Raw genomic sequence first — 21,747 nt, forward strand, 5'->3', positions numbered from 1 at the left:
AAAGAAAATCAACAGATATAATTAAGGTCCCCATGCGGCGCGCTGAGCCTGCTTTTTACTTACTGCTAAAGAATCGAAAGCTTTAGATATGTTTTAATTAAATGCTTTTCAACTTTGGACAGTTGGCTGAACAAAATTAATGATTTGAGAGTGATTTGAATTGTCACAATGTTCTGTAGTTGTTTGTATTATGTGGTCACTTAACAAAAATAATAAGGGAATGAAGACAATAATAACGAGCTGCTGTCCCATGGGCACTGCTGTTATCCCGTCTTTTCCATTGGAAAGCTATCTAATACTTGAAAATGCATGTCCATTAAAAGATGTTCTTTCGGACCCACGCCCTGCCCCTTACGCCATCATGGTGCCTCTGCTATTGTTGCTGTTATCGGCAGTGAGATGTTTAAAATGAGGCGCCTGACAACAGATAACATCTGAAAAGCACTGAATCCATTATGGCGGTTGGTGTTCCGGGAAAGGGTAAGGAGAAGGCTCATCTGGAGGTTTGGAGTTTGGAAAGCAGGAAAGAAGGGAGTTGAAAAGAGACAAAATGGGAGCGAGAGGAGACAGCAGGACTGTGGTGCTTTTTCTTATCCGTCTGGCTCCGGTTCACATCGATCTTTAGGGTGGGAAACATCCAAAATTGAGGAAACGGACATTATTTTCTTGCATTAATAACGCAAATTGCAATATTGCTGCATTATACATATATATAAATAATTAGGCGAGCATCAATTCCTATAAAGATAGAGTCAGAAAGAGACAGAACCACATGAAACTGCTACACAAACCACACGGATCACCTGGATTGTTCTTTACATTACTGAGAAAAAAGAAATATGAGTAAAAGGCAAAAGCAAAGCAATTAATTCCCAATAAATATTCCAAACGTTTAAACTTATAGTGCACTTTTGGAAGGAAAACAGCACAATGCTTCCAAGGATGACTTATACCATTCCAACTTCGAAACGTGACATTGAAATGGCAGCAATGGGAGACACAGTGGTGTTTATCTGCACTTATTCTAATGCTTCTGGAATGATACGCGTCATCTTTTCTGCACATGTGCACACATATGAAATGTGCCAGCTGCAGTCACAATAGTCAACAACGCCCCGCCATAACGCTTCGTCACGACGAGGATCATCCCCACAGCTGGCAGGTACAACCGCCAATCAGATTAACTGGGCAATTACACTTCTAATGTGCCACGCAAAAACCTAACCAATTACCTGCACTCAGCCAGATGTAACCTGAAGGTAAGGCCAGATGTGAAGACGTGAAGTCTGTTAAATCACAAATCAAATTTGGCATGTAAATGGAGAGTTATGGAAATCTGAATAGCTTTTTAATACGAGCAGTAAAAACAGATGAGCTTTTAACAGCTGCTGCAATAGAGAGCCTTTTTGGGTAATGTGTGCCATAAAGACCACACTGTAACAGTTGGAGACACTGTACATCCTGATGAGAGCTGATTATTCACAGAAGGTAGATTCTGAAACACACTCCATAGGGTACGATCCCAAGATTAAGAATCTCTGTCAGACATTTATAGCACGCTATATACTTTATGTTAAGTTGCTCAATTACGGAAGCCGTTATCTATTAAAGCTGTCAAAGTGTCTGTGCACGTTTCACTGCACTGTCTGCATTTCCCCCTAAACTAAACTCGGTTTGTTATTCCCCTCACATATCGGAGCGGGTCTGCAGCAACAAGGCCAGACTGACAGCCTTATCCACAGCCAACAAATACAGCAAACTTCCACCTTCACTGGCAAACGCAGCTCTGAAGGGAGTTATGGAGCAAATTATACTGCAGCACAGCTTCAACAGCCACATACTGATGAAGCATGAAATTGTGACTTGTTACAGCATCTCTAGCTAGAGATTTAAAGTAGTGACTAACACTATAGGTAGGGTACTGACGTGCACTCTGATTAACCAGCTAGTTTAGCAGCAGAGGCTGGATGCATGCATAAGTTGGGTGATAAGAGCAGGAGGGGGAGTTTGGGCTAAATAAAGAGGAGGGGGCTGTTAAAGAAGAGAGGTGGAGGTTTGTTGCAGGTCGGTGTAAGGGTGGTGTCTTACCAAATCTCTGGGGATTTGCATCTGGGGCTCAGCATTCTAGAGGATGGAGGAGGGACAGAAGAACCAAAAGTAATCAGGAAATAAAATATACTTCTTTACATAAACAGTGAACATTCGACTATAACAGAAATCAGGGAGTGGGAACTAGTGGATAAAGTGATGCAGTTCAAGAAAATGTGCATGCAGGATATGAAAATGATAAATCTGACGAGTGCTGAGACTTTGAGTATCAACCGTGGCTCGGAAACAACTGAAGCGGTTGCAAAGACAAAATATCATATCATCGAAATGCTGTCTTTGCATCCGCACAAACTTTTACAGTTTCACTTTCATTTACTCTAGATTTTTTTAACCATCCAGCTGTGCCCCATCACAAGATGAGACAAACATCCAGATTGCTTTCATCGCAAGAAAAACGACCCGAATAAATTCACAGCCACAATCTTTAAAGTAAAATGCTCCGTGTAGACTGAGATTCTGAAGCTTTCACACAGTTTTGACTGTAAATAAAAAGTCAGCATCAGTCATCAAACAAAACAACAACAACAAATGTTAGTGAGCAACAGAATTTGGCCATGCCCAAAGTGCGGTTAATAAAGGATCGTCAAATGCATTCGGCACAGTTTAGTAACTGCTTTGAAAAAGTTGCCTGAATTTAACTACATCCAAAACTGTAAAGGACAGAGCTGCTTTTTACAATCCTGCTTCTCTCCGAGTGAAACTAAATGTGATTTTATGCCAGATTTTTGTATTGGTGATGCAGGAATTTGAATAATAATACAGCAAATCTGAATAACATTTCCAATTTCTTTGTTAGTCTACCATTATAGAGTAAGCTCAATTTCCTGCTCAGCGTATTATGTGTCACACTGATGTAGTTTCACATTAGTGATAAAATAGATTGTTCAGCTTAGATTAAGGGCTTTTATACCTGCTGAGAATTATGTCACCTGTAATACAACAGCTGCTCACTTAATTCTTTTCATTACTCTACATTAGATTTAATATATTAGGCTTAGTAATCGCCATTTGTAATTCATAACTATGTGCCAAGAAAGCCCGATCTGGGTTTTTTTAAGCTTAAATTACCCAAGTAATGCGCTACTGTGAATTCAGAACATCTTTCACCCTTATGTTGTTGTTAACTGACAGACTGTTTCGTCTCTACAGGCTCTAAAACGCAGAAGAAAAAGTGCAGTCTAGCTTCAGATAGAGACTCAAGCTGCTCATTTTGTGCACTGGACCTCATCTCCCTCGAGTCCCATCTCAGCCCTTTCACATCGCGCTCTCCACCCTCTGCAGCTGATAACCACAGATCAAATAAATCCTGCCATCTAACTACCAGCTATGCAGAGTCAGCCAGACTTAAAGCTCTGCTGTAATCTAAAGATGAGTATCGACCAGTGTGGCAGTTTGCCTCATCAAACTTCACCCATGGCGACAGCCAGCCAATAGCCTCATCTGCATCGCTCACTGTGATAATTGTCACCAATCAGCCGTTTGATTGGCACCGCTTGCTAGTGAATAGCTGTTTGTGGCTCTACTGGCTGCCATGGCTTCTGAAGGTAGAGGGAGAAATAAATTTTTGCTACAGCAGAGCAGAGATTTAAGGCTGTTTGGTGCCATTACTCACGTTAGTACTCAATAAGCTGTGTTAAAGCCAGCTAGCAGAGGTGGGGAGATAGCAGAGAAACCTTGACTGTTGCTGTAGAGTAAACACCAATGTGGTTTAAAGCGCACCCACAGCCTCCACTGTTCACTTCCCACACATTAAAAAAGCCACTTAATTCTCTGTGTTCTGCCATCTTGCTTTTGCCTTGGTCATTATAAGCTCCCTTCCTGATTAAAAAACACAACTTTGAGGTAACGCCATACATGCAGAGCATCCTATTACATGTTTCTGCAAAGGTAATTAAGTACAACATCTGGCACCATGTAAAAACATGAACTTCATGAACATAAACAAACATGAAAACTAAATTAGCATCAGTATGCATGAATCACTGAGAGTGGCTTCTGCCAAGACTGAGTGACAGCAGCAGCATCCAAAAACTGCTCACAAACAGTTGTATTTCAGTTTGTAAAATGTAATGTGTGTGGACTACGCCTGATTGATATTCAAGCCAAGTGTGTTTTTCACTCTCTGCCTGCTACCTGCCCTGCGTCTGTCTTTTCATCCACACATCCATCAATCTACCGAGTCAGCTTGGAGGCAAAACACAGTGAGAGGAGATGGAAATGCAGATGCAGAGAAGGTTACCCACCAAATGTGAAGAAAGAAAGGGAGCTGGTGAAGTAGAATGAAAAGAGCGGGAGAGGAGGGTGATGGATAATGAAAGACTGAAGACAAAGTGAAATCGAGAAGAAAGGAGAGGGTGAAAAGACAGCTCTACAGGTTTCCACCGAGGCTAGCCGCGACTTGATAATAAAGAGCGGTGCGGCGATGGAGCAGGACCATCAATCTGCATGCTCGGCTAGCGTGCTGTGTTAGCTGGGAAATGAGAAGATGGCACAGCCCTCACTGGAAGGATTAAGAGGGCTTGTGACAGCTCAGGATCACACATGGAAGCGCTCACACATGTGCCAGAACACACCATCCCTGTATATACATAAATTACATATATATGTCATGATATGTAATGCATTATGGTGACAGGGTGAAGAGCTGCAGTGATGCTTCGCTGAGGTGGCGAGCAGCCAACGTACCACTTCTCGGGGTAGGAAAGCGTCCTCCTGGCGTAAAACCAGCAGCCCCACAGCCCCGCCCATGGGTGTAGCTCTAAGCAAGGAGACCACCTCCTCCTGGGTCCGCCCATTCAGGTCCACGCCATTCACCTGAACAGGAGACACAGTGATTGGGTTAAACTCTACATTATCTTGTATGGATTATTATCTAGGCTTGTTTTAAAAAAGGTGAAACACTCAAATCTCTTAATTACGCCTTTTGGCCGTGACAGAAAAGCAGCAACACTTTCCATTTTTATCAAAGCGGCACATGGTTCGTTTTCTAATTTGATTAGTCGATCAACTAGTCGCTTTAGCTCTAGTTCAAACAAAGTTTGAAAATGAGAAAAACATGAGGATAAAAGGATTGCAAGTTTTGGTGGAATAACCCCATACATTCAGAGCCGCACAGTGTAATCCTTTATGCAAATGGTTTGCAACGTGGGATGATGCAACTTCAAAAGCCGCTCTGTTTTTGCTGCACGAGATAGCGTGTGGAAGCATAGTCTCTGATTTAATTTCAGGATCCCCATTTCCATTTAAAACAGTTACGAGAAAGGAATTTGTTACACTTCAGCAGATGGCAAGCAGCGTATATCACATATTTAAAATTGCAGTTTCTCGTATTTTGGAACGAAATCACCGTTCCTACGTGATGCACATCTACTTTCCAGATCACAATCACCATCTCAGACTAAATTAAAGCCTCCTCACACATGCCTTGTAAAGCATTACCGCACTTTCCCGCGCTTACCTCTAGCAACCTGTCTCCTGCCTTGAGACGGCCATCTTGGATAGCAGCTCCTCTGGGCAGGATATTCTTCACGTAGATGGGTGCTGAGCCCCCAATGGGAACATCCCGTGATGTTATACTGAAGCCGAGTCCCTCGGGGCCTGCGGGATGAGCGGGTGAATAAGTGAGGATGCAAAATCTAATGATAGGATCTGGTTTTATCTTGACGCACAGTCTCCTCTGTACCTCTGGATCTCAAGCTGCTAAAAATATGTTAACATTCAACTGATAAAACTCTCCTGTATCTGAGAGGGCAATAATATTGGCTGGTGTTTTGGGAGACATTTAGCTGAGAGTCAAGTGGGTTCTTTCATTAGGAGTAAAGGGTTGGTATGAATATAGTTGTCCCACCCGAGGGGAACACTTGACCCATTAACAATGAGTACCTCATCTCTTTTAATAGAGCACACTCCTAACCAGTTTTTCCAGCACCATCATCCAGTAAAAAGTGGCCCACCTTACCTGAGTTAAAGAGTGCGTCCCCCAGTGTCAGAGGAAACAACTGCAATCCACGTTAATAAGTGAGGCCGTTGTTTAGGCCACTGTGAATTGACTACTGCAACATCGTGATAAACGTGATCTGTCTGATTCAGCTCAGCATGCAGCTGAATGATTACATCATACTTTCAGGAAATAATCAGTAGCATATCACAATGCTGAAAAAAAACAGAGGCAATATAATCAGCATTACAGCGACAACCGGTGCTGTAGATTTCACAATAAATGCCTCTGACACCATCGTTTATGAAATCTGACTCTGTGTTTTGAGAAGAATACACTAACGACTCTCCTTTCCCTCGTGACCTGGCCTTTAAGGCACACAGTACCCTGAGATGTTGTTGATCTACATGTGCTCATTAACCTATGTTTCTGTGGGCGGATTGGATTTGGCTTGTGTACGTTTGTAAGTTTTGCCTGCAACCTCGTACGAGTGCATCATTATGAGCCATTAGGAACGCAGGTCTCTGTCTCATATTATCCATATTCCTAGCAGACAAACAAACAATTTCCTATTATTGGGCAACTTGAAGTTGCAGGAAATGAAGAGAAATCCTCTACCCTGTCAGCACAGCACTTAAGTAGGTTTGTGGTGAATAATTAAAGTAGTTTGTACATCGCAGGGCAATGAAACTGCATGCTTTTAAAGTCTCAGTTTGAACCAGTCAATAATTACACGCAATTATGTTGTGCCAATAAGAAAGTTCAGCCTGAAGAAATGTAATACTTTTGCTTGATTTTTAATTGGAGCCAGAAATTGAAAAACAACCCGGGTCAAAAAAAACATAACACGTATTACACAACAGGGTTAGGGAGCGGGTAACCAGAACTTTTCTTCTGCAAATGCAATGCAGCTCTAAACCTTTCTACACAAAACCTGCAGGACCAGAACAGAAACGTCTAAATCAGTAGGACCAGATAATAAATATAATCTATCTGAGCACATGTGTGAATACTGCAGGTAAAAAAGCAGCGAATTAAAACTGAACTGAGCATTTACGGTCGTGAGTGGATGTCTGACACAAACTGCTCTTCTCTGCAGCATGTATGAAGGGAAAAAATGGCACGATGTCTGGTGTATTTCTCCAGATAATCAACATACTTGAGTAACTTCTCCCACATAAAGATTACTGTACAAGTGCTCAGAACTTGTGATCATGTGATATGTTTCTGTAAATAAACTATTTGAAAAGATATGTATGTCCAAAAAAAGTTAATATAAGAACAATGAGGAGCATTTTTGCTGTATAGGGGTTTTGGCCTTAATCCCCTCCTGCCTGTCTGAATGAGCCGATGAAAAGAATAGCACAACACTTAGCCATCCTGTTTCACATCCTCTACCTAATCCCCTGCATTGATGAGCCAATCAACTTCCCGCAGGCATTCGAGGTGCGGCATTAAACTCACCGGTAAATGCTTGTAGAGTTCCTGGCTTTAAACAGGGAGGAGGATCTTTAAAACTCCCATTAGCTTGATTAAGACATACCTAAGCAATTTCCTGTGCAGAAATAAGATTCTGTGATTGATTTTGATACTCCCTGGGATTTGCAAGGAGCCCGGTGTCTGATTCAAGCACATAAGAAATGCAGGAGCTTAATCTGCGCTCAAAGCTGTAGGCTTAAGTCGGTACTCAAAACAAAACAGATGAGCCAAACAGCCTCTTGGGAATCACTGTTAATCCATGTAAGTGTCTGCTCCAACAACAGCAAACAAAGGTGGAATGAGAAAAGATAACATCTTTGACTGTGAACATAACAGATCTCCTGCCATATCATGCACAGAATGCAGTGTTTTCACAAGTGTTTTGTCAGCGAGCGGGCAGATGAGAATGAGAAGAGTGAAAAAAAACCTGACAGAAGAATGGATGGTAAGAACTGTGAGTCAGGAATTTTTAAAAAGCAGCTGGACGTTTTTATGTTTTATGTTCTGGCTCGATTCCCGCCCCACGAGAGAGGACAGGTTTGGGTGAAAACTTCAACGGGCATATGGTGCAGCCCTGTCAGACTCTTTGCTGTGGCATTTGACAGTGCACGGGGACGAGCGGCTGCTTAGCAACAAGCTCTCTGGCCCTGGGACCTGGCACCGACACCTGGAATCCTGTTGGCAGAGGTTTGCACCACCTGTGTCCACTGTCAGTCAAAGCGCACACCAGGATCCCTGCAGCTTTGCAGTCCTAACGTCGCCTGTTGCTCCACATTTCCATCTAACCAGATGCTGTTTGCTTTTATCACCCACTTTTTCACATCTTGCATCAGTACGGATAGCTCTGGATGGGGTTTTTAAGCCTCTTACATCCTCGTTCACATATTCCACGCTTCCGTGCTTGAACCATCTTCCAACAGTGTTCCTACACTTGTTTGCAAGGAATCAGGAAGCTGCTTGTTTATTGGGTGGAAATAAAAAGGTTAGACTGATGCTGTGTATTTCTCTAAATCTTAAAAAGCCAGAGAAATGCACAGCACGAGACGAGACTCACAGATCCTTTGGAAAGAGTCTGAGTATGCTTCAAAAACAACAACAAACCCAACCCTTTTACAGCGGTTGGGATGACTTTGCTTTTTTCTTCCTCAGAAACAATAAAGATCTTTCCTGATAATGAAAGCTCCAAATGTTTTTCTGGGTTAAAAAAAAAACGATTGTTACGGCCAATCAGAATGAAAAACACAAGCTAAACTGCCCCAGCTAAAGAGATAACTTAACTGATAACAATTGCATCATAAATCATGTGGATCATGTGTTAATATTTACTTAACAATGAAAAACTTAACCTCATGACATTTTAATACATAATCAGTGTTATTAATAAGCTTATGAGACTAGTAATGGTTTATGATATATTTGAGTCGAAACCAAAACGAACACTAAAGCAAAGTTTGTGCATTTTTGTGGAGACCTCCTCACCTTTCTTTAGCTGAATGCTGAGCCTCCTCCCGACTTTTTTCGTATAGCCTCCTGCTGGCGTGGAGTTCATCCCCTTCTGCGGTGAGTGGGTGTGACCCGTCGGGGGCTTGGCCGCAGAAACCGCGGGGTGAAGCAGAGGGGGGTAACCGTCAGTCGGCTCTGAGAGCACATGAGGGTGCGGATGGGAGTGTGGGTGCGTTTGGGAACCGTGCCGGGACATCCGCTGTGGCGTGTGGTCGATGCCTGACACAGTGCTGCCGCTGAGGGAGTCGGGGCTGAAACGGCCCGAGGCGTATGCGGGGTTCCTTTCAGCATGGGACAGCTGCTCGTAGTGGGCCTTCATCGATGACGGCACCACGTGGAACATGATGACCGGAGAGCGCATGGCTTGACGGAACATATTCTGGGCTCTGGGATAAAGACAGTGGGAGGAAATTTACCAGTTATAGGATGGTTTAAGGATATGGAGAGAAGAAAGGATAGACGCAGAGGGAAAACTCAACATACTACTGTTAACAATCAAATGCAATACTTGTCTGTGCAAACTTGCCAGTGTCTCTCAAACACACACACACCCATTCGTACTATATATAAAATCCATCTTCGCCCACCTGAACATTCTGACATGTTAATTAACGCTCATTGCCAGCATGAGCGGCTCTAGAAAGTGACTGAACCCTCCCCAACAGCTCCATCACATAATCCCCTCATTTGGCTCCAGATGAAGGAGACCTCCAGTCGTCGAATACTTTGCAGAAAATCCTCTTTTAAAACCCCTTCGGTGTGAGCTCGTGTACATTAGGTGTGAATGGAAACTTATGTTGGCTGTCAGCACCCTGTAAAACCAAAGCCTTGTTAGCGCCACCTGTTTCAATAAAGCAAACGTGGGTCCCCTGACAGCTGAACAGACGTTTGAGAAAATGCTAGGCCCCGAGAATTTCTATTGCTCCCCCTCCACCCCCAGAACGATAACCAAAAGTCGCGCTGCCGAAGAATTTCTTTGTGAAATTCCGGGCCTCTTTTCCCAGCTACCAACAACCTTCCCTCGGGGGGATGGTCTCGTCACGGTGTCTTTACAATTTCAGGCTGGATCGAGTGTCAGAGGAGATGTAGTCTGCCCCCTTATGAAAATAAATAACAAGAGCAACTGTTGCACTAATGCACTTGTGGCAACACTATGTATGGAAGCTTTATTCCCACCCATCACATAACTTGTGGCTCCAACATCAGGAATGGCTGGAACGTGACAACATGACCGGGATCCAGAAGTCGGTTGGTTCACCCAAATTATTCTTATATACCCCCCGACTCATACTTTTGGTGCAACTGCTCAGTTTCTACCCAGTAAACAGTTCTGACAGCACATTCCTTGTATTATCAACACAGGAATTCTGTGTCATGTAAGAGATAATACTGAAGTAAAATCTCATTAATCTCCATTATAATGAGGTGGTAGCAAAAGTCTCAAAGCCTGAACTTATCAGAAACCAACCAAAATGATCCCTGTGACGAGATTCTGATTTAATTAGTTTGTTAAATGGGGAAATATATGTTGTTGTCTGTGTATAATTTGGGAAGACCGACTCTTTACGTTTCAAGGAACGGTTAAATCCAACAAGACGCATCTATACATGGTCACATGTGGGTGGTACTTTCCATAATAGGTGTCTTACATAATGTGCATCACTTTGGAGCAGCTTATTGCATTTAAAACATGCATATACTTTGTATAAATTTAACGCTGGCAAAAGAACATCGCAAACAAAAAAGCATCGCTGCATTGCTGATATTGCATGTACTGCATACACAGCATATAGGTTCGCATGCATCGTACGGGATCTAGAAAATGGGTGGATGTGTGAGTTTGGTTAGGCAGGGAATAAAAGCAGGAGACATGAACGGCACTGAAAAGGAGAAGCTGTGAATTTTAGGAGATTTATTCCCATTCCTTCTGACAGAAGAAAAGAGAAAGTAGCGAGAGTAGGACTCCAGTGGAGCTGTTACTGTTACTGAAACACAAGGGAATAAAGGCTAAGAGGATTGCAGGGACGACTTGAGCAATTGAGGCTCTGACCTACAGGAGTTAAATAGGGAAAGGTTAGCTTAGCACAGTGACAGGCAGCAGAGGAGACTGTGCGCCGGCAGGAGAGGGAGTAAAATAGGCATGAGGAGAGAGGAGAGCAGCCAAAAAAAGAAGAAGAATGTTTCAGACTATGGGTATAAAAAGCTAGGGAAGAGGCGATGGTGCGAAAAAGCCATTCACACAGGAAGACCAGGGACCACCAGAGCTCAACAACGGCTCCCGTGAGCTGCAGTCTTACTGTTCAAATCTGATGTTTCGCAGGTCTCCGTTATTGATACGGACGATACAGTCGTTCTCCTGGAAGAGGCCCTGCTGCTCGGCCTTCCCTCCCCTCTCCAGACGCTTGACCAACAAGCCAAGAGTCCTGAAATGTTCAGAAGTTCATGTCAAGAGGATGCAGTGTCTGTGGATTCAACATGGCTGTTAAAACACTGTGGCCTGCACAGCCGGGTGAAGAATACACTAGGACTTTTTTGCACACTGTATAAAAGCTGGCTAAGAGTCTTTGTCCTTGTGAGGGGTTATAAATTCTTTGATCACATATTCGATACAGTTTAGATTATTCTGACCACAGATAGCATTTTCTCTTTTATTTTAACAATCCCTCTTCCCGTGGCCAGATGGTTATTCAAGAATCATCAATGTGAAGCTAATGAAAAGCCTTTTTTTTGGCAAAAAAGACAGCTATGCCTAATTGCTGCCTCTGCTTCATCATGCAGTACTAGTGAAGAGAGTACAGTGTGGTCCTGTCATTTGCATCATCAGTGTACCAATGAGGCTTATGAGAGAAAATAGTCGCATCACATCAGGGTGCTTTAGAGGCTGTGTGTGGGGGAGGCATCTATTCAAAGGCAATCAACACATTCAAAACCTCAAATGTAGTTCTGGTCGGGTTGACGCTTTGCATGTGTTAATTTTCGAACCTCTTAAGCTCCTCTGTCCTTTTTCTGAATACAAAGTAAACAGAGTGGTTTCTGAGAGGAATAAAAAAAACAACAGTATTAAAGACTGATGGCAGACAGTAGCTGGTATATCACGCTGTAGCTCTTCAGCCATGCTGAGCTTCAACGCTTGTCGCTCTGTAATCCAGTGTGGCAAACTGGCTTATGCCTCCCCGCACAGCCACAGCGAGGGGCTAACTTCACCTGAAAGGGCGCCTTTTGGATTATAGACCAGAGAACGAGGAAGAAAATCAGCTATGGGTAGGGAAGACGGCGCACACCTAATCGAGTCTTCTTCGGCATATAGTCCGTGTCTGAGAGCATCAAGGATTTTTCGAGGGTAGTGTGAGCGACTGTTGCCTAGGTAAATTGGGTTGATTTTAGGCTTTAATACTTGCCCTCGCCTCGGGCTTATAACTCAATATGAATGAGAATGCGATTACTCCGGGGGGCAGAAAAGTTCAGGAGTCGAAAAAGTTCAGAGACAATTCGGCTGATTGAATTTGAGTGAGAACACAATGTGATTTGCTGCAGAGGGGCCCATTTCTCTGATGAAAGCTGGGCATCTTAATCTTGGTGAACCACCCAAACTGACATTTCCCCAATAGCAGAAAAGCACATTATAAATGTGCTTTTAGGCTGATTAAGTTGGGCAGAGAGAAAAGTGATATGATCTTGATTTTCAATAAAGTACAACAGAGACTTTACAGTCAGTGATGGCACTGGCGAGTTTTAGTTTAGATTGATACGTAGAGGAAGTCTGGGAATGTGCGGGGCTGCGGTTGGCTGGTGGGAAAATATCTGAGACAGGAAATACCTCGGCACTATGAAATTATATTAGACCTAAATAACCTGGTCAGCGCTGGGGTTTATGCTTTTTTTTTTTAAGGTCTACATGTAAACTTCAGCTTTAAAACTATGCAGGCAGCTAGCTGCATGGGGTTGGCTCTATAGTTTTGTTATAACCTCAAAGGCATTCATGATGTGGATCTTCAAAAACCAGATGTGAAATTCCACTAATTCCTTCAGAGTTTTGTTCCATGTGTGCTTCTGAATGCGAGCGTATAGATGTGTGTGTGTGAGTGCACTGCTCAGTGTATTCTTTAAATAATGTAAAGCTGATGTGACAGCAGCCACAGAGAAATAAAACGGTCACCTGCAAACCCCAAGCAGCCATGATTAATCACTGGAAACTGGCAAATTGCTTCATGATGCCGGCATGAAAACCTCTGTGGTCGCGCATGTGTGTGTGTGTGCGTGCTTGTCATTCAGCCTGTATGAGTGATGAAGTTATTACACTTTGCCACCAAAGAGGAATGTGTGGCATGCATGGGCATTACTGTGTGGGAGTGTTTCTGAGGTAATGCAGCCCGCTTCTCTCCAGGGGTTTTGCAAAAAATCAAAAAGGCCAAATTAACACATTTCGTGACATTTGTTACCAGAAACCAAATTCAACCAAGGAGAATTTCTTTTATGAGACTACAATAAGGCTGACAAGTCATCAGCTAAAGTGGGCAATTTTCTTTTTTCCCCATTTTCTTTTCTTACATATAAAACCTGTCAGACGTGTGCCAGTGGCAAAAACTAAAACTAAAAGTGAAAAAATATATTTATAAAAAAAAGAAAAAGAAAAGAAAAGCAGAGACCAAATGTTTGCAAAAAATCCTAATTAAACACAGGCGATTAGCAGAAAGAATTTAACAGTGAAGCTACATGTTATAATTGTGTTCTGCATCGTGTATTGCTAACACTTTCCTGTGGAACCCCAAATACATAAGAGTCTGATCTTTATAGTGCTTTTGTGTGCTTGCAGTGCTATTCATCAGTCTAGATAGTTATGTTGTGCTTTGGCCAGTTTTTGAGATATTGGCTTTAGAAATGTGATGCAGCACAGCAAAAGCCAGCCAAGCATGAAGACTGAGAATCCAAAAACAGCCGAGCAATGACGCAATCGAGAAAAAACACATTCTTTACGTCACCATCTGCACATATCTCTCAAAACTATGATCAAAAACGGTTTATTGAACAGTTTCTGATGCATAAACTGCAAATAAACAACTCGATATTTTGCCCCAAGTCCTTGTCCAGCAAACTTTCTCATCTATGAAGGGAAAACACTCGGCTCGGGTGCAAAGTGGACCAGCAAAATCTGTCCCCTCTTAGTGAGGCCAAACTGGAAACACTGAAAAACTGGACTGTGGCCATAACGCAGTTTAATTTAAACATAATGGCGTTTGAAGTATAATACTTCATAAATAAGTTGCCACAAACTAAGCCACATAAATAACTAAAGTATGGACACAGTTTGGCAGTTTTTTGGCATGTTCATGAAGAAATTTTACAATTTTAGGACATACTGCAAATTGCAAATATTAGTCTTTAGCCTGATTTTTTTTTTTTTTTTTTGCATGCTCTGTCTGCCTTCTTTTGGATTTAATGAAAACTCAAGACCCGTGAGATGCTTAAACTGGCACAGGGAAAAAAGGAAAATCAGCAGGAATGTCTTTATCCAGAATAAATGATCTGCTTACTTAAAGACAAAAAAATCCCCACAAACTTTGCTATGAGCAGTTACATATAGGAACTCATTTCTTACTGTATACATTCGCCTAATGAGAGGAAGGCGCAGCTACTGTAGCTAACCTTACAGCTATTGCTATCAATATTTACGTCTTGTAACACTGTCAAGAATAGATGCATGCAAGTTGGTAGAAGTTGGTTAGAAAGAAAGTTCCGACATGAAACTCGATATATTAAATGTAGTCTAAGGAGCTTGGAAAGAAAAGCGTCTGGACTTCTTTGAGTTGCTCGAAGACGTTTCGCCTCTCATCCGAGAAGCTTCTTCAGTTCTAAGGGTCAATGGTGGAGAGTCCCAGATTTAAGTCCTAGGAGAGTGTCCCCCCCAAGGGGTCATCATTCGAGCAACTCAAAGATGTCCAGACGCTTTTCTTTCCAAGCTCCTTAGACTACGATGACCTGGATGACTGAGAACCTTCACAGACATATATTAAATGTATTTTTTGGCTGTTTGCGCATCAGAAGGCTACTGCAGCTGGGCTGCAATATATTCAAGACCAATCAGACAGATGATACCCCGGAACTGGCAACTTGTATCAAAAGAATCTAGATGGATAAAAAGCACTGCAGGTCACACAACAAAAAAAGGCTGAATTGGGCTGGATTGGCCCTTTGAGCACACATATTTCAAATATTTAAGACCTTTATGCAAAAACCTGTTAATGTAGTTAAACCCGTGGACACCATGTCTGAATGGCCCTCAGATTTATTTCCTTCTAGCCTGTTTGAAGAGCACAGCGGTTCTGCTCCGGTTATTTTTACCTGCGGTCCCTGCCACTGAAAGGCACCACGTGGATCCCCAGGGGCCCACCGTCGTTTGACACCTCCACCAGTTTGACAATGTCTCTGGGATCGGAGACGGATGAATGACAGAGAGAGACGGGGGTGGGTAGGTGGGTTGGGGAGGAGGTGCGGGGTGGAGATCAGAGGAGAGGGGTGACACCATGTGGGCAAAAATAAAAACAGGAAATGAGGCAATGAAGACAGAAACATTATGACAACAGCTCAGTGGTGCAAACAAACAAATAAAAATAGAAGTCAAGGAGGAGTCAGAGGAGACAAAAAGCACAATAAAACACAGCAATCCAAAGAAATCAAACACATGTACGGGAAAACAAAAAGAAAAAAAAAAGGTTTTCAAAAAAACCCTCACACCCCCAATTCGGACTTAAGATGCTCTTCAGAGGGTGTAATGAGACAAATGCAGTGTGTTTGCTTTTTGGGGCGTGGGACCTTAATCCTACGACACATTAATATCTGTGGAGTGGAAAATTGCCCTTTCAAAGCCGGAATTAAGCTGCATGTAAGCGAATGGCTGCTGTTTGAAGTTGTACACAGTGGGGTAGAAACTGAGTGTTAATTAGAAAGTTCCTAAACCAAATGGTACAGAAAACAATCAAGTCAAATCAATGTAACCGCACCACACAGACACATTTAACATCCACTTATCCAAGAAAGAAATATGTCAAAATTTGAAATTTAACACTGTAGCACTAATAAGTTCCCTAAAGAGGAATTCAGCTTCCTCTGCTCTGCTGGAAAATCTCTTCTGGCAGCACTCTGCTGAAATGCACAGTCAAACTTGGCAAGAAAAAAAGAGAAAGGGAGCAACTTCCTGACAAGATGCTGGATCAACATATCAGGTTCCTTGAGAACAAATGGTACATGTTACTCAGATTTGAGAGGTGTGAGCATCAGCGACTTGACAAACACTTTTGGGTCAATAAAGATATGTTTGTGCATCTCTGCAGAGGTAGTTTTTTAAAGCATGTCTGATGTCCTTGAGTAAGCAACACAAACCAAAATGTTCCAAAAAGTTGTAAAAAAAAAAAAAAAAAAAAAAAAGCTCAAGTTCACTGATGTTTTGGCTTTTGCATGTAGAAACTGAAAACAGCGACGGGGGAGACCTAATAATGAAAGAACTGACAGAAAGTTGCATTCCTAAGGATGTTAAAGCATTTATATGTAAATTAATGTGTGCTGATATCCTTTTAAAAGCAAAGAAAACCCAAAACAGTTCCAGCTATTTGCATTTCTCAGGCTGTCCATACACTGGCAAATATTATAAAGATGCTAGATCTAATCCATTCACAGCTTTGATACAATGACTATGATTAGCCCAGGGAAAACGGGCCCCTTACTGACAACTAAGAGGCAGGAGAAACCAGAGTCTCTGGGAAATCATAGGAATAATAATACCATACCTGCATATTAAACTGGAAGCATGCAATGGAGCAAAATAACAAAACAAAACACAGTTGTTAATAACAGAAGCTGAATGGGTTAGTGCGTGGGAGAGCTCTGATGGCGAGACGAGGATCATTTTGCTCCCACAAAAGAGAATTATGTAAATCAGAAAGCAGGGCTGAAAATGAGATTTTCGACAAACAAACCTCGGCTACAATATAGAACCTGCTGCTTTAGCTTTTAAGTGCCTATTATGTGAAGAAAGCAAGCGGAGAACAGATTTACAACGGTCAACTCTGAAGAGATATTCTAGTCTCGAACAACCAAAGTTGTTACTTCTTCGTGTTCGGTTGTGTCCATCATACTTAGCACTGCATGTACCAGGTTGCTGAGATGCGGAAACAGTATCGCAGTATTAGCAAGACATCAGGCGCTGGCTTACGGAGGTGTGGCAACACCACAAATATTGCAAGTTTCAGCCTATACATTTAGTTTAAACACACATGTATTATTTGACCAGCAAAGGTTAAATGATCATCTGGTCAGAGTCACTTGGAGAGGATGAGATTGACAAAGCTGCGCGTCCTCTACAAGCATCATTCTAGCGAAGGCAAAGACGCTGATCAGTGACTTACTCTAGTGACCTCACAGCAGTGTGGTCAATGGAGTCAGCTCGGCCAACAGGCTCGATCCGTCCGTTTTCTTCTTCTCTTGCCGCTTCCTCCTGGAACGAAACAAAAGGAGAAAAGAAAGAAGAATTTGAAGTGAGTGACACTCAAAAAGCACAAGAAGACTTGAGTCTGAATCTCTTTTACATAAACAGATTAATGTGAAACTTTCAGCTCAGCCACCACATTACAAGTGTGAGGTAGATGAATCCTGTTTGAGTTCAAGGACTGACTGATGTCCATACGACTGTTGGCAACACACACCCATGACTAAATGTCTGCACGATGAAACCGCATACACAATTTTCCAGTTTTTCTTGCCAGCCAATGAACTGGTTGACAGTCACTCACATTATCTATGCTTTATAGAAAAATGATGTTGTCAACAGGCTACACAGCATTTTCTGCCACTCCAGTTGGTCCATATGTCACACTGGGCACTCGTGCTCGGCCACGAGTTGGCCAACGTTCACGTCAGTTGAACGCAGTCCAAGAAGCGTATGGTTTCTCACAGACCTCCGAGATGTGCGGCTATGATCCAGCAGGAGGTTTTCAAGACAGATTTCAGAGATCAGGAATGCATAACCAGCGTGTCAACGTGTTGAAAATGTGTCAAGTTAGAGAACAGAACCTCCGTTATATCTTCAGGACCTAGTGTCGTTTCCTAGTTGGCACAACAAGACCACGATCAACGCCGCTGGATTAGGCCATTTATGAGCCAATATTCCTCATCCATCTTGTTTCCTGCCTTTCTGTTTGCATGCTGACACAAAAACAGTGCCATCCACCACCCAAAAAGTTAAATGCAAACCTGATGTAGCCAAGAGGAGCAGACCGGAGGTGGTTTTCCACAGCTATAAAAATACATGCCCTTTACAGCCGTACGCCATCAAAATTACATCGCCTTTGTTCTCTCCTTGTATTAACTGTGGACACTTTGTGCGTGTCAGTTTGGACAGGGAACTTGACATTCATGACACAAACGCGTGCACAAACACACACAAGGTGCACCGAGAGGAGAAAAATGAGAAGCGGAGAAAGAAGGTCATTAAAATTTCAGGGCGACACTGGAGAGGAGAGAGGAGCGAGCGGCCGCAGCAGCAGAGGCGCAGGCCTCCCCGGCAACTGGCCTCATCAGTATGAAAATGAGCCTGCTGTTACCGTGGCTGCCGTACGGTTGCCATGACACTTTGGTTGCCTTGAGGACATGGAGCTACAGGGCAGCATACGAGTGTAAGCATGAGTGTGAAGAACTTTGGGCTGCTGTCTTTTAATTTCAGTCGTCTTCTGCCAGCCCGAAGTGCTGACTGTGACAGTGAAAACAGAAAAGTCAACAAATGTGACAAATGCAGTATACGCATTATTTACAAACGGATAAAAACCCGACTTTTCAATGACTCTAGATAGAAAAGTTACAGGAATTTAGATATTAATTAAATGTCTTTTTATATTTACAGGGATACACACCTGGAACTCTGAGGATTTCTTTTATTTGACACCTTTTTGTGTTTTGTTTTGGTCTATACCATCCGGGGACCAGGTTAACAATAAGTGTTCAAACGCCAGTGACTAATGCTGAAATCTGATGCGTCTCATACTTGCTGAAATTGTACAATTCTGGGACTCCACCCATTAAAACCACTGAGCACCTCTGATTGAAATTTGGCTCATTTCACCATGCACACCTCTACATTCCCAGTGCACTCACAGTCTTCTTGCTAATAAAGTGTGGCTCTGTGTTCAAGTTTCACCATGGAGCTTTAAACCAGACAACTTCTGTGCCAAACTGACCCAACTTTAATGTCAGCGCCAATCGCTGGTGATTTGACCAATACATTAAGACAAAACCACACTAGGAGCAACTGTGCATCCTGAATTCTTCCAAAGGTTAGTCCATCAGCACCAAGATTTACTTTAACCTCATGAAGAACCTTTGGCCAAACCACCACATACAATTATTTCATCATGCAGTGGGAAACACAGCATCTTTTACACCACATGAGCAAAACCACTGCTGACCACATTGCTTTTAGCAAGATTTGGTTTGGTCACAGATTTGGCTACCTGTGACCGTTTTCTATTCTAAATTTGAAGAGATGCATAAATCTTAAACTTTTTGATCCGTAGACATTCAGCTTTCTGTTTCATGATTTAGTTTTTCTTCATATCAGCTTTGGCACTCGACTTCCCTGCCACTTACAGCAGCGATCATCACACATCAGCTCCTTGCTTCAACTTAACGACCGTGGAAAGAGTCTTTTTCTAGCCCTCTAGCAACTGTTCAGAAAATCACCTACCAAAAAAAAAGTACTGCTTTGCAAAATCAGAGTATTGTTGTTGAGCTAACTGCAGAACAAAGGTTTTGCAAAAAATAAAAAAGGGCTTACTTCTAACATTATTACTGATAACCCCCGAATCCCCCCAAAACAAGGTATTGAAAACATCATCATTAGCTGGTGTAACAACACAAAGCATAACTAGCATGTGCTTTTTACATGGAAGCTATTAGCCAGCTAACCTCTCCATGCAACATCTATTTAGCATCCAAGTCAACTTTTTATTCATTCCACTGACTCTCTCTGGGTTTTTGTACAAGACATGATATATGCTACATACAGTGCAGAATAATAGTCCAGGACAGTCTTATAATGTCTCATCGTTGTTTTCCCTAATTTGTGTGAGAACAAGCTGTGCACAAATGCAAAACACACTACAGTTTACACCTAACCACCACCAACATTAATATCATTTATTTATTTATTTAAATGAATGGAATCACTGATCTTCCATCACATATGTATAGATAAACAACAGCAGAAATGTTAGACATGGTAGATGTTAGACAATTTTTAATCCATCACTCCCCCTTACAGTAGTGCAGCACTTACAACTTAGACAATTGCATCATAAATGCAATAAAGTTTCAGTGCTATATTTTGCAACTTTTAGTGTGGCTGTATCTAATAATATTCAATATTCTCTGCATCATCAAATGACAAATTTAGTTCAAAAATGGCTCAATGAAGAAGAACATTAAAGTGTTCTGCCTCAGTCTCCTGGATACAGAGTTGATAATATAAGCACTATGGGGAGCACTGTAAAGAAGCCAGCGTGGCTCTTAAAAGACCTCTCTCTGATCGGTGGAGAGAAGCACCGAATTCCAAGTTTTTTACATCATCATAAAGAAGCTATGTAATAATAATAATATTTTAAAAGAGAACATTCCTAATGTGTCATTTTGACATTGCAGAAAAACTCTTCTATAAAATGGTGCAAACCTATGATCTAATCATCCACTGAATACTTGCCAAAGCCATGCAGCCTTGTTCATGTGCACATTAGAAAGAAAACACACAAAAACCAGAGCAAGAGAAAAATCCAGCAGGCAGAGAAACAATAGCACCTCAAAGCGCCTAATCCTAATACTATTCAACACTTATCAGGAGATGAGGAAGTGAGGCAGGGGGACATCAGAGGGGGGAGAGGAGTCGCTATCTGGGGAAGACCAAATGAGATCCACATTCATCACAGCACACGCTGTTTTATTTCATTAGAGGAACAAAATGAGAGACATTTATAAAAGACAAAGTGTGCCGGGAAGAATGTATTAACAACATCATATTATTCATTCATGGCAACTCCCATGGGCTAATGTGCATAGATGGATTTGCCAGTTGTCGTCAAATAACATCAACACAATAGAAAGTTTACTAGTGAAACATGGATAACACCATCTGCTGATGAACTTTCTGTGAAATGACTGAAAGCTTCAAAAGAGATGAAGAGAAAAGACTTGCAATTAAAAAAAAGGAAGTACTCGCTGTAAAGAGAAAAAACAAACAAACAAAAAACTAGTTTTTCTCAGACAATACTGGCAAAAACTCGATTTGCCCAGTTTAATGGAACAAATACTTTTTTTACTTCGGCATCCTTTTCAGAAGTCCAGCTGGAGACACTCTGAGAGGCATCGCCACACTTTGCAAACCACACAATCAAGACGTCGCCCATTCCCGTTGCTGGGAGGGGGCCGAGCGAGCAAAGCAAAGGATAGAAGCATTAATAATTCAGGGTCGAGTTGGGGGGTTAATGGCTAGCAGGCAGACAGGCAGGTACGAGGGCCGGCGGCCGATGTGTTTTCCAGCCGAGTCATTGTTTGTTTCCTGGATGTGGAAAAGTAGAGGCAGGCAGGCAGTTTTCAGGCCCGGGGGCTCATTAAAGATTAATAGGAGAATCCATTGGGGCCTGTCCTTTCTATCTCTCAGACTAAATGAAGTGGTCTGCACCTAG

The 21,747-nt window shown here is 42.3% G+C and overlaps 1 protein-coding gene across 13 annotated transcripts in view; it reads right to left on the bottom strand.

The window, feature by feature from the left end:
* Positions 1-21,747, bottom strand: part of pard3ab (par-3 family cell polarity regulator alpha, b) — a 235,581-nt gene that overhangs the window by 107,670 nt on the left and 106,164 nt on the right. For 6 of the 13 annotated variants that reach the window (XM_019348075.2, XM_013272744.3, XM_013272741.3 and 3 more), the window contains exons 6-12: positions 17,428-17,516; positions 15,368-15,451; positions 11,326-11,451; positions 9,005-9,414; positions 5,567-5,706; positions 4,795-4,923; positions 2,089-2,124 (exon numbers count right to left, since the gene is read on the bottom strand). In XM_019348075.2, coding sequence (XP_019203620.1) covers positions 2,089-2,124; positions 4,795-4,923; positions 5,567-5,706; positions 9,005-9,414; positions 11,326-11,451; positions 15,368-15,451; positions 17,428-17,516 — 1,014 coding nt within the window. Of the gene's footprint in view, positions 1-2,088; positions 2,125-4,794; positions 4,924-5,566; positions 5,707-9,004; positions 9,415-11,325; positions 11,452-15,367; positions 15,452-17,427; positions 17,517-18,271; positions 18,550-21,747 lie in introns of those variants that run through there. The other 7 variants (XM_013272746.3, XM_013272743.3, XM_025900020.1 and 4 more) reach the window with 5 other exon arrangements.

This window comes from Oreochromis niloticus, linkage group LG18, assembly GCF_001858045.2.
Source record: "Oreochromis niloticus isolate F11D_XX linkage group LG18, O_niloticus_UMD_NMBU, whole genome shotgun sequence".
Taxonomy (NCBI): domain Eukaryota; kingdom Metazoa; phylum Chordata; class Actinopteri; order Cichliformes; family Cichlidae; genus Oreochromis; species Oreochromis niloticus.